General features: G+C 33.5%; 1 protein-coding gene across 4 annotated transcripts in view; it reads left to right on the top strand.

The window, feature by feature from the left end:
* The window catches only part of LOC134697023 (leucine-rich repeat-containing protein 74A-like), a 29,605-nt gene extending 18,311 nt beyond the window's left edge, over positions 1–11,294 (top strand). For 3 of the 4 annotated variants that reach the window (XM_063559039.1, XM_063559037.1, XM_063559038.1), the window contains exons 5-13: positions 646–739; positions 1,781–1,830; positions 2,465–2,546; positions 4,426–4,511; positions 4,807–5,001; positions 6,492–6,587; positions 6,797–7,060; positions 7,944–8,029; positions 11,004–11,294. In XM_063559039.1, coding sequence (XP_063415109.1) covers positions 646–739; positions 1,781–1,830; positions 2,465–2,546; positions 4,426–4,511; positions 4,807–5,001; positions 6,492–6,587; positions 6,797–7,060; positions 7,944–8,029; positions 11,004–11,136 — 1,086 coding nt within the window. In that variant the 3' untranslated portion in view covers positions 11,137–11,294. Of the gene's footprint in view, positions 1–645; positions 740–1,780; positions 1,831–2,464; positions 2,547–4,425; positions 4,512–4,806; positions 5,002–6,491; positions 6,588–6,796; positions 7,061–7,943; positions 8,030–8,454; positions 8,475–11,003 lie in introns of all 4 variants that reach the window. The other variant, XM_063559040.1, reaches the window with a different exon arrangement.
* Positions 11,295–12,576: the final 1,282 nt, after the last annotated feature.

Raw genomic sequence — 12,576 nt, 5'->3', positions numbered from 1 at the left:
GTAAATATACACTTTTAACTCCGTCGTATTCTGTTTGTGATTGTCCGAAGTCCTGTCTCCTCTGTCAAATTTGGCTTTGAATTTCATTACAAATTAAAAACATACTAATATGAGAGATCTCACGAAACACACTGACACTTAACCCCGCCGCATTTGAACCTGTCGGTATCCAGAAACCTCTGGCCTTGTTTTACATTGTCTTATCGGGGCCTTTTATAGCTGACTATACTGTATGGGCTTTGCTCATTGTTGAAGGCCGTACGGTGACCTTTAGTTGTTAATGTCTGTGTCATTTTGGTCTTTTGTGGATAGTTGTCTCATTGGCAATCATACCACATCTCCTTTTTTACATTTTCAATGTCTTAGGCTTTTGTTCAATTTTTGTTTCATTTGTATGTATATGAGTTCAGTTTGGCGTTCTTTTTACTTAAAGTATACATTATTGTATATGGAACAGATGCAGCCCGCCTGTGTGAAGAATTCCGGCTTTTCTCTGTTGAAGATCCAGTGATAGTGCTCTCTGCTCCTTAGTCCTTTAAGCCCTTTTCACGTTTAAATTGTCTATTCTTTAATTTTAAAACAAGACAAAACACCACTGTGTATTTTTTTCTTAAAACACTAATTTAAATTTTGTATTAATTTTAGAATATAGCGGAGAATTTAATTGGTACAGAAGGAGTTCGTGCAATAGCAGATGTATTACATGTTAATCATAAAATTACCTCATTAGATATATCAGGTAAGACAATATTGAATACGAATGACGTAAGAAAAAGAATTCATTACCGAGCTTGTACTAAAATGAGCAACATATGAACAACACAACGGGTGCAACATCTGGAACAGGATCTGCCTACTTTCCGGAGCACCTGAGATTACCCCCAGTTTTGGGGGGTTTTCTATTGTTTGTTTGTTTGTCTTTTTCTTTTTTAGGCGTAGCGTTGTTAGTTTATTTTCGATGAAGACTTAGAATGTCCCTTTGGTATTCTACCTGAAAGTTGACCTAGATTATAGAGAAATGGTCTTGCCTTGGTCCTTTTCCGACTTGCACGAAACGCTAACCAACAAATTGTATCCGTTTGGTTGTTAGGCATACATACATTCACGGTCCCGTCTGGTCAGAGTGGTGACGCGAAATCCATATCCCACTGTAGAGAGAGTTTTACGATATCTACTCGTTGAGACCCCTTGCAACAACTCTTTGGGGTCCGAAGTTAAGCTGTTACACGGCTGAACATGTATGAAATAGTTTCTGCTGACCGTTAAGCAAACATCAATAAATCATGCAATTAATCGAATTTCGTTATACTTAATAAAACACGATGAGAATGTAAAAGAGAGACGAAACTTGAGATACACAAGGGACATACATGTAAGTCAAAATCAAGGTGACAATGACACGAAATAAAACACGAAAAACTAAGCAACAGACAAGCAACATTACACAAAACACAACACGGAAGATATTTAGAAAAAGGTTAAATATAAAAAAATACCGCGAGGAAAATTCAAAACGGAAAGTCCATAATCAAATAGAAAAAATTGACTGAAGTTTAAACACATTAAACGAATAGATAACAACTGTCATATTCCTGACTTGGTTTAGGCAGATCTGTATTTGAAAATGGTGGATTGAACCTGGTTTTATAGCTAGCTTAACCTCTCACTTGTATGACTTTCGCATAAAATTCAATTATATTGACAACAACGTTTGAAATTGTTGACTTGTTTGATTAGTTCATGTATATCTTTGAAGATTTTTTTTCTTTTTTTCTTTTAGGAAGTGGTTTAGTAGATACAGATGCACTAGTTTTAGCGGATATTTTGCAAGTAAGAAGAGAGAAATTTTATAATTTTTCAATTCTTCGTCAATTTATAGGCATTGTTTCTTAACACACATTGTAAACACCAAGATAGTCGATTATATAATTTCTCACTGTTGTAGCCGTACTGCTTATTAGATTTTAAAATAAGTCCATTTATAAGTAAAATTCGGAAAAAATGGAATTTTATTTACAAAATTTACTTCTGGATATTATCTAATGATTATAAAGAAGCTTCTGTCCAAGTTTGGTAGAAATCCAGTATAGTTTAAGAAAGTTATTAAAATTTCAAAAACTTTAACCACAGTGTGAATATTTGTTGACGCCGCCGACGACGGAATGGAGGATCGCTTAGTCTCGCTTTTTCGACTAAAGTCGAAGGCTCGACAAAAAGCTTTGAATTTGTAATACTAGTATCTCGAATATTACTAAATAGACATTTATAGACGAAATGAATATCGGGTGCATAAAAATCGGTACCGTTAATTGTATATTGCCTATACATGTACTAGTAATTGCTTTTTTTTCTTCATTTGAACTTTAATGAATAGTTGTTTTATGAGCTATTATACCATATCTCCTTATTTGTATATTCGTTTTGCAAAATGAAACATATTAGTTTTTGGCAATTGTTTTTTCAGAACGCCCCATGTTTACGTGAATTAATTCTAAGCCATAATAAGTTTTGCGGTGAAGGAGGGATGATTTTAGGATCAGCTATAGGTTAGTTTATAAAGAATCTTTACATTGTTATTGACGTCACAATATATATAGGTGACAATCATGTTAAATTAACTAAGCATGCATGTGAAATGATGAGTAAGAACTGTTGTTGTTATTAAGAAGTAATTCGCTCGTTACATTCTGAATTAACCTGTGGCTCCGTGTTGAAGGCCGCACTTTGACCTATACTTGTTGACTTATTACACATTGCGACTTGGATGGAGATTTGTCTTATTGACAGGCATACCATTATTTCTATGACTTTGTGGATATAGTAAAACAGCGTTCACATCCCTATTTCATTAATGACGGCGTCATACAATGGCGCATAGACCTGCGTGCACCAGACGTACAGCGAAAATTTCCAAAGTCGATATACGTTAGTTGCACGCCATAGAAACGCTAAGCAACCGTTAAACGCTTTTTTTTTTAGAGAAGTACGTCTTAATTCAAAGGTATACGCTCGGTGAACGCTTTAACTCCAGGAAATTTTTAAGCAGCATAACAATTTTCATCCTGCGCAAGCGTTTTGTCTAGCGTAAACATGTGCGCTACACACACGTAATACACACGCTACAAGCGCGTTGAAAACACTACAGATACGTTTAAGACACGTTTAGGGCTGGAAGCACGGATTGTCGTCCTAGATACGCCAGGGACGCGTTTAAAATACGTTCTAGAGACTTTTTACCTTCGTAGCGTGCATTCCGTCTACAGTAGACAAACGCCAGGTTTACGCCAACATACGTGACTTGAACGCCCAAGAAACGCTGAGGTACACTTTTTGTACATCCAATACACGCGTAAAGCTCGTTATACACACTATACAGATATACATGTAATTGACAGATAATAATGCATTTAAAATTGCTAGCGTATTTTCAGTCTAATATAATTTTTACCAGGCCCGAGGTACGTCGGAGCTGTACGCTGATTTGTGACGTGGATATTACTTTAATAAGCAGATTCAAACCCGGGGAAAGGGGGGGGGGGGGGTACTGACTATCCTTTCTGGTATAACTGTGCCAAAAGCATTTGCAAAATCATACCCTGTTCTAACCAGAAAATATTGAAAAAACATACCCTGTTCTAAATAGAAATATTGAAAGACATACCCTGTTCTGAATAGAAATATTGAAAAGCATACCCTGTTTTAGCTAGGTACGTCCTCCGAGAGATCTGTTTTTGAAAAAATATAGACGCGTAATATCAGGTCAATGGAGGCAGCAATCCCAACAATGCAGCCAACCAAAGACATGGGAATTACATTTGTACCCCAAGCTTGTTAGCATGATACTATATTTGTTTAGTACATTGGTTGCAATGAATTACATTGATTTCCCAGTTACATGAGTTAAGTAAAAACCGATAATTTCACATGTGAAATAAACGTGGTTATTTCACTCTCTGACGTAAACGACAATAGGCGTTGTCGAGATGTCGTTAACGGCGGATCAAAATAAATTGTGAATGCGTAGAAAAAAAAATATAGTTCCTTTCATGTTTTATATTAATTTCTTATAAAAAAGTTATTTGCCAATGTAATAAAAAAATAATTAATGAAAGAATTCAAATATCGTAAAATATTCAACTCGTGACCGAGCAACACTGATAATTAACTCATGCGCTACGCGCATTCGTGAATTAATGTGTTGTTCGGTCACTTGTTGAATATTTTTTTCTCTATTTGAATTCTTCGATTAGTTATTTTATAAATGATATATCGTGTGCTTCGCCAAAGAAAAATCTTCAAAATTCTATATTTCAGTGGCAAAACCTTTTGACTAATTAATACGTGAAACTGGCAAATTGTTGCAAATAAACAATCGTCTGATGTTTTTTTCCCTGAACATAATCTTCTTTTAATAATTCTTTACAGCTATGAACGATACCTTAAGACTTTTAGATTTGAGTTGGAATCATCTTAGAGGTAAAGGTGCCATGGCCATAGTAGCAGCATTACAGGTAATTTTTAATATCATAATTATTTTGCATAGGAAATACGCTCAATTATTGTTTTCGTTAAAATTTAGTGAACATAAAATATAACGAGAACCCTTAAATAGAATAAAAGGAATATAACTATCGGTTGTTACACATGTTACAGTGCTAAATAATATTATATACGACTAGTTTCATTTCAGAAATTTAATATTTTACACATAACCCCATTGTTTTATTTAGTTTGTCATTGGCATTGTTTATTTTCGTTAAGTATCAGAAGCAAAATTGTATATTCGGAAGCTCTCTCATATTTCAGAAAAATATTGGTCTACGCAAACTGGATATTTCCTGGAATGGTTATGGCAAAGATGAATGTTTTATTCTGAGTCATGCGCTGCAAGAAAATACAACACTGAAGGAACTTGATATATCCAATAACCGACTGAATAAGGAAGCCATAAAACACCTTTTAGATGGAATAGAGAATGGAGACGGTCTGGAAACTCTACGTGTAAGATGTTTTGTCATTTTTATAATTGAAAAAAAACACGGGTTTTACATGATCCATCCACTAGTCAAGCCTAGAAACAGGCACCTGTAACAATATTGTTTGTGTTTTTAACTGGCTGTTTCTGCTGTAGACCTGTTATAAATTCGATGTTAGCTGTTTCGAGTCCCGGGTACAATACAACTAACCACGAATCTATAACAGGGACAATATAGAAACAGCCAGCCCCCCGCCCCCTGTTTCTGGAAAAAAACCTTGGTTGCTTATAGAGGGAATTACTGAAGCCTGACCGGAGCGGACCCCCTTTGGCAGTCAACTGGCCCCCACTTTTCTGGATCCGCCACTGAGTTCATAACACTTTTTTTACTGATATAAATGGTTATAATTAGAGTTATTTTAAGAAACTTACCGCGAAGAGGATACAGAATACCATATCTGAACTTGTCTTTACGCATTTACATCCATTTAATATTTGTTAACATCGTCATACGTAATATTTGATTTCTTCTCCAAATACTTAGTATTATGCTATTACAATTCATTTTCTCTGGCAAATATAAGGTGGCTTGGAAGAATAAATCAGACAGTTCAACTATTGTTGCTCTAGATATCGTCTGCGTTTTGATGATTGATAAACGGAAATGAAACAGCAAAAATCGTACGTGGGGATTCGTACTAGAAAAGGCTGAGAAATATTTCCCTTTGAAGACGTTACAAAACACTGAACATTATTTTAAACTTTTATTTATAACATAAAGTTAAAAGATATGAATATATTTTATGAATAACGATATGCCCAGAGTTAACTGTTAAAGTAAATATAACCGGAAGAAAAGTGACTTTAGGAACTTTTACTATAATTAAAATTTTGCAAAGTGCTTTTCAGGAGCTCTCGTTTTGAATTGAATATTTACATGAACTCTCGTTTTGAATTGAATACTTATATGAACTCTCGTTTTGAATATTTATATAACCGGAAGAAAAGTGACTTCAGGAACTTTTACTATAATTTGCAAAGTGCTTTTCAGGAACTCTCGTTTTGAATTGAGTTCACAGGGTTATATAAGCAGAGGCGTACGAAAATTCATTTGAAACACCCTGCATGACTTTCAATAGTCCTTTTAACAAGTTATATGCTTCAAAATATATCTCTAGATAACAGTGTGTCCTTGGCATTTAAAATACTCAATGATTTAAATGTATTAGTGCGAACAACTGTTAATACCAATACCATAGCCTTGTTCTGAATTGTTGTCCTGATTTAACTTTACTTTGGTTCAATTAGATATATCAATTCTTCATCTTCATGAGGATCACTACAGAAATAATAATTTTCGACATCCTGACATCTTATGTAACAAAATAAGAACCGTTAATGGTACTCTAAAAACCTTCAGTATCAACTTTGCATAATATAATCATATGAAATGGGGTATAATCATAATTATTCACTTCATTATAATAATGTTTTTGATTATAATTTTCATTTACAGATACGAGGTAATCCCGTTTCACCGGAACTAGCACTTGCCATAATAAAAGTAATACAAGAGTCCGAGAATTGCCGGATACAACAGTTGGACATGGGGGTAAGTATAACAATGATTAAAGGATTTGAACGATTTGTTGTTAAATGTTTGCTAAAATCAAGTTAATTCACACTTTATTCCGGAACACCGTAGACACCTTGTTTTGAATTGCTTTAACCTTTTTTACGCGAAAATTAAACTTAAGAAGAAAGATAGAAACTTCAAATAGGCCCGAACCACCTTAATCTATTTTCAAATTTTATTTCCAGGACATTGACGTCAACGAAGATTTTGTGTCCGTTGTTGATGATATAACAATGTATCGACCCTTTGAAGTATTATATTCAAATGTGTTAAAACATGGCGGCTTACAAAAACGGGAAGTTGAAGGAATAGACTATAATGTGAACATGGTTGACGAACTTTTTAAATATATGCATGAAAATAATTACCGAGTGATAGATCTAATGAAATGGCTGGACAAAGATGGCAGCATGAGTGTTAGTAGGGACGAGTTTAAACAAGGGATGAAAGTAAGTTTGTATCTTACAACTTTCGTTGCTTATCTATTTTATTTCTCCTGTGCATCACCCTCGAACAATATCGTACAAACTGCGAATCCCCACCACAAAAAAAAAACAAACAAGGAGCAACACAAACAGTGACAAACGACAGGTCAAAACCGTTTTTTTGTTTATTTTATTCGTGTTCCTTTATGAGATTGTAAACGGGTTTTAATCCTGGTACCTTTGATATCTATTTGAACCTGTTTTCACTGGTTAAAACAAAGTTAGTCGGTGTAGTGATACTTTTATTGTTTCCCTTCGTTATAACAGCACATAATTATGATCGGTGTGTGTTTATCACGTTCTCGTCGCCCTATCATTAAAAGACATTTTGTCAAAATGCAAAAGCCGTGTTTAAAATTAGCCATAATACGATACAAGTATATCTGAAAAATACTAGAGAAAATATGACGAAACCAAACGTAGAGGTAAGATAAATATTACATGTAGCACATTATTTGCATATTATGAGTTTCAAGTCAAATACATGTAGTATGAACTATGTGTTGTAATGTCACGAATGGAAAACTTACAATCTTTGCTTACAAATTCGTTTTTAGAGTCACATAGTAGGAACTATCCGTTTTAATGTGAAAAAGGGAAAATATACAAACTTCGTGCAACACATCAAACACATATACACAAAAAACAAAACACAAACATATACACATATAAAGATGTAGGAAGATGTGGTATGAGTGCCAATGGGAGAACTCTCCACCTCAGTCCCAATTAGTAAAAGTAAACCATTATAGGTAAAAGTATAGTCTTTATATGTATAAATCTATATACTAACTATAGAGTAACATTATTCTACACACTATAATTTCTAATATTTTTTATCTTGTAGACAGCCCAGTTTCCACTGACAGAATTTCAGTTAGACAAAATGGTGGACGAACTAGACATGGATGGTGATGGCGAAGTTGATTTCTCGTAAGTATTTATACACAAATGTATATATGGGTTATTTCCCTTTACACACTGTTAGCAAACAAAAACTGACAGCCTTAACATTAATCCACATATTGGGAAAACTAACATATTCTTTTTTCATCAAAATGAGTATTTTGAAAGCCCGTACCGCATTTGTTCACTTAAATGCGTATCAATTAAATGTACAGCGAAAATTAGTATGCAATGAATCTGGTCCATATGTAGAAAGGTTAAAGCCGATTCCATTTCAATACCTTTTGTTTTTTGCACTTTTAACTAAACACCCCTCAGTTTAAGAAGCCAAGGAGATTGCAGGAATTATTAAATCAGCAATTGTTTATTGACGCACGTTCAAAAACTACTCAACTATTTGAGATTTTGCAATAATTTTAAATCTTAATGTTTGTTTTTATTCGAATTCTCAGAAAATTAGAAAAGATGTTCGGTAGGTATTTAGATTATGCATATGGTTTGGTATACAATGCAGAAGCTAGATCTTGCTTATCCATTTTAGTGGTGACAGTTAAACCAGTAAGCACATGAGTGTTATGCTAAACAATGCTAGTTTTGAATTAAAATATGGTCGTTTTATTTTATTCATTATATTTGACAGCCAAACTGCACACACATTTCAAAAATAGAATGCTTGGTAACGCTATGATTTCAACTCTCATACACAAGTACCTTCTTCCAAGACATAACGTGCAGTGGCGTAGCACGTTGTGATTTATATATTTGAAAGAACATGTATATATGCAATATATGTATGTTGTCGAAAAATATGAAATTTATTTGTATGAGCTTTAGAAACAGGAAGAACAGTGAGGCTTTTATTGTGTTTATCCTGAAATTTCTTCAAACACTTCAAAATATAATCTTATACATGTACAAATAAAGCAAAACATTATTTGTATACCTGTTATTTGTACAATAGTTGGCTAATTGCAGGATATTGTTTTTGAAGGTTTCTAATACTAAATGAACCATTCACATGGGTTGTATTAAAAAATACCTGTTTTGTTGACAAATAAAGGCAACAGTAGTATACCGCTGTTCAAAATTCATAATGCATTGTTCATTCCCAGAGACAAATTGAGTCGAAACTGAACAAGTTTAAACTTTGAAATATAGTCATGAAGGAACAACAAATACACTAATTTATCTAACCTGTTATATTTCGTATCTAGTAATTCATTTGATTAGAATACATTGTGGCAATGGACATTAAGTTTTAGCTAGAAAAAAAACCAACTGCGTGGATTTTAATCTTAGGCTATTGATTCATGTTTCAATCAGAAAATATCTTTACTTATCGACTGTTGGAAATTTAGAACAATCCAAATAATTCGCTTACAGACAATTGATATTTGTACAATAGAGGTTCTGATTTTGCAATAGTCTATACAGCAGTGGTTCTTATTGCTGTTATTTTTATTAGACATTAAAAAACGAACCACATGCGTAAAAGAGCTAAATTGACTGCAAGACAAATGTCTGAACAGTCCTAAAGTAACTACCGAAATGTCAAGACTGTACGGTTCTAGATTCAGTCTCTACAGATGATATTGAAATCAAAATGTCCACTCAACATTCACTTTTAAGAACTCAGTCCAAATAAACTCATCATAGATACCAAGACTAAATTTAGTATATACGCCAGACGCGCGTCCAAACATATACTTAGTCGCTGTGATTTCAATTATGCATTCAATACTTTATAACTGCAGATTTCAGTTAGACTGCCCTATTATACCAGTTGACTTGAAATGTACTGTATTTCAGACCTTATTTGTGACATTTATTATTGCAAAAACTATTGCAGAACTAGTTTTGTTTGGGTTATTATTGAATACTTTATTTTCGATCCATATATTTGTTCATTGGGATGCATCAAGAAATGTTGCATCGATGCATCAAACTTTCAGTTTCAATGTTGTGATTGAACATGTTCGTGGATTCGAAATGCATAAACATATTTTATGGAGAACCAAGAGCATATTCTATTGAATCTCATAACATATATGTTTTAAACAACACTTTTGTCTACGTTGTATTTAAAATTAGGTTAGATGGTAAGTATGTAGAGAAAAAAAAGCCCAGATAAGGTTATGATCAGAATAAACGTCTAGTGTCTTGTTTAATCATTTAAATGTACATTGACAAAGCTTTGTTCAATACCTCAGGACTAATACATGTAACCTTTCTAAAATTTTCCATTTATTAACTTAAAAATTGACAGGAAACTATAGGTTCAACTCCCTTTAACAAAGTTCATCTTAAATCGATACTGTTATAATGTTTGGTCACATTTATCAACGTTTTGGATACTTTTATATATTTAAACCTTCGACACTGAGCGTTCCTGATGAAGGTTGATCTTGAAAAGCGATTGATATGCTTTTGACACCAATTGGCCAATACCATTGCTGGTGACAAATCAATCCCCGAGTATTTTACCAGTTTAGGTGTAGGTGACTTCGGTTCTAACATGATTTATAATACTGGGAAACTTTTCTAAAATTGTCCGTTAATAGATTAGAAATAAAGACTAAGAAACAAGGGTTTCATTTGCGCAGGCATAGTTGAATTGGCGTGTATTTTGGCTATTCTTTTTAGGTCTTTTGGGAATCTGTTTCGGTTCATTCATTTGGCAACGAAAGTTCCTTATTAAGTACTAGTATCCGAAAAGTTTGTTTTTTTCTAAATCTTTAGTAAGATGGTTCCGATTAATTTATGATTAAGTCTAAAAGGATTTTTCGTTAAAACTTGAATCAAATACTTCTACACTGTATAATAAAATCGCGTAAATTTCATCTGTTTTAAAGATCGTAAACCAAGAACATGAAAAATCGAGGTTATAACCTCTCTTATAGTTAGCCTTGGTTTTTCTGAAAGAAACAATTCCAATACACTTATATATCTTATAACAGTATTGAAAGCTTTCATTTTCATTTACACGTATTATTTTTTACAGAGAACTACTTGCAGGCGAAAGGATATTCAGGCGCAGAATGAGAAGACGATTAGAAAGGGAAAAAGCAAATGCAAAACGCAGAGCAGAATTCAAAAGAACCAGTGTACTATTAACAATAGGAGAACATTCATGACTTCACATAGTTGTATCATGTGACCATTGACTGTGACAATTTGAGAACATTCATGAATTCACAAAGTAGTATCATTTTACCATTGACTGTGACAATTTATACGCATTATGATAATCATAACCATTGTCTTTCATGAAGTATTTGTTGAATAAACTACATCTAGGATGAATTTCGTCATTGTCTTCGACTACACCTCCCATTTTAATAACAGCTCAAATTTTAAATACATTGAATGCAAAGAGATGTTGCTTAAATATACGAGGATCAGTTTATTCAGGATATACACATGTTATAAACATATAGGTGTTACAATTCTTAGATTTAAGAAGATGGGCGCCAATGGTGTGAGTCCCAATGAGACACTCTCACTGGCTCTCAAAGATAAACAGCAAACGTGACAAACCATACAAACCATCAAGGATTTGTCCCCACAAAATAAATGCAGTCTGACTTTCCTATAAGTTTGCAAGTACTTGAGTTTTTACTGTCTGTTCAATACCTGATGAAACAATGAATGAGGTTTAATACAATTGAAAGTTAACAATTTCAATGGTTGATAAAAGATAAAGGCATAACAGAACCATGACCAAATTTATAAAACTAAAATTATAAGAAAAAAAAGATCATAGGCTGTATAAAAGGGCAGCAGTCGAAAAGCATTTGAAGAACAAAAGTCAGCAAGCATGCATGCCAAATAAAGGCAACAGTGGTATACCGCTGTTCAAAATCCATAAATCGACAGAGAAAAAAAAAGGGTTACAAACTAAAACTGAGGTAAACGTATCAAATATAAGAGAACTACGACACAACAGAGACACAACTCCGAAACATAACACACAGAGAAACGAACTATAATGTAACAATGGCATTTTTCCTGACTTGGTACAGGACATTTTATGAAAAAATAGTGAATTGAAGCTGGTTTTGTGGCATGCCAAACCTCCCGCTATAATGGCAGTGTTAATTATAACATTAAAATGACAACATTACACGACAGGGTTACAATAAATAAACAGATAATAAGGAGAAAATATAGGACAGAGAAACAAACGAATGATAGCCATCCAAAGGTAACAGGTTAAAAATATCTTTATGAACCAGACGCGCGCTATGTCCACACAAAACTATGCTCAGATATAAAAAATTTGAAAGCCATAACAACTACCAAGTTGAAGATCGCCGAGGACCAAAAGTTTCAAAAAGTTATGAAGCCAAACGAGACAAACAAACAAAATTTCACAAAACACAGACCATAAAACTAAGATAGTTTTTTTTTACTAATAATAAACCGGAGTAAAACATTAGTAACATGCTAGAGTACTTCATTTAATTTCAAATTAATGAATAGCAAGTGTTTAATCAATTTCGTCGATGCCGCATGCGCAGTAATGAATGATGATATTGAAGCTTCATCAACGGTCATGTATCCATAGAAATAGG

Source organism: Mytilus trossulus, chromosome 14 (genome assembly GCF_036588685.1).
Source record: "Mytilus trossulus isolate FHL-02 chromosome 14, PNRI_Mtr1.1.1.hap1, whole genome shotgun sequence".
Taxonomy (NCBI): Eukaryota; Metazoa; Mollusca; class Bivalvia; order Mytilida; family Mytilidae; genus Mytilus; species Mytilus trossulus.
The sequence above is the reverse complement of the archived record's forward strand: the minus strand, read 5'-3'. Positions and strand labels throughout refer to the sequence as shown.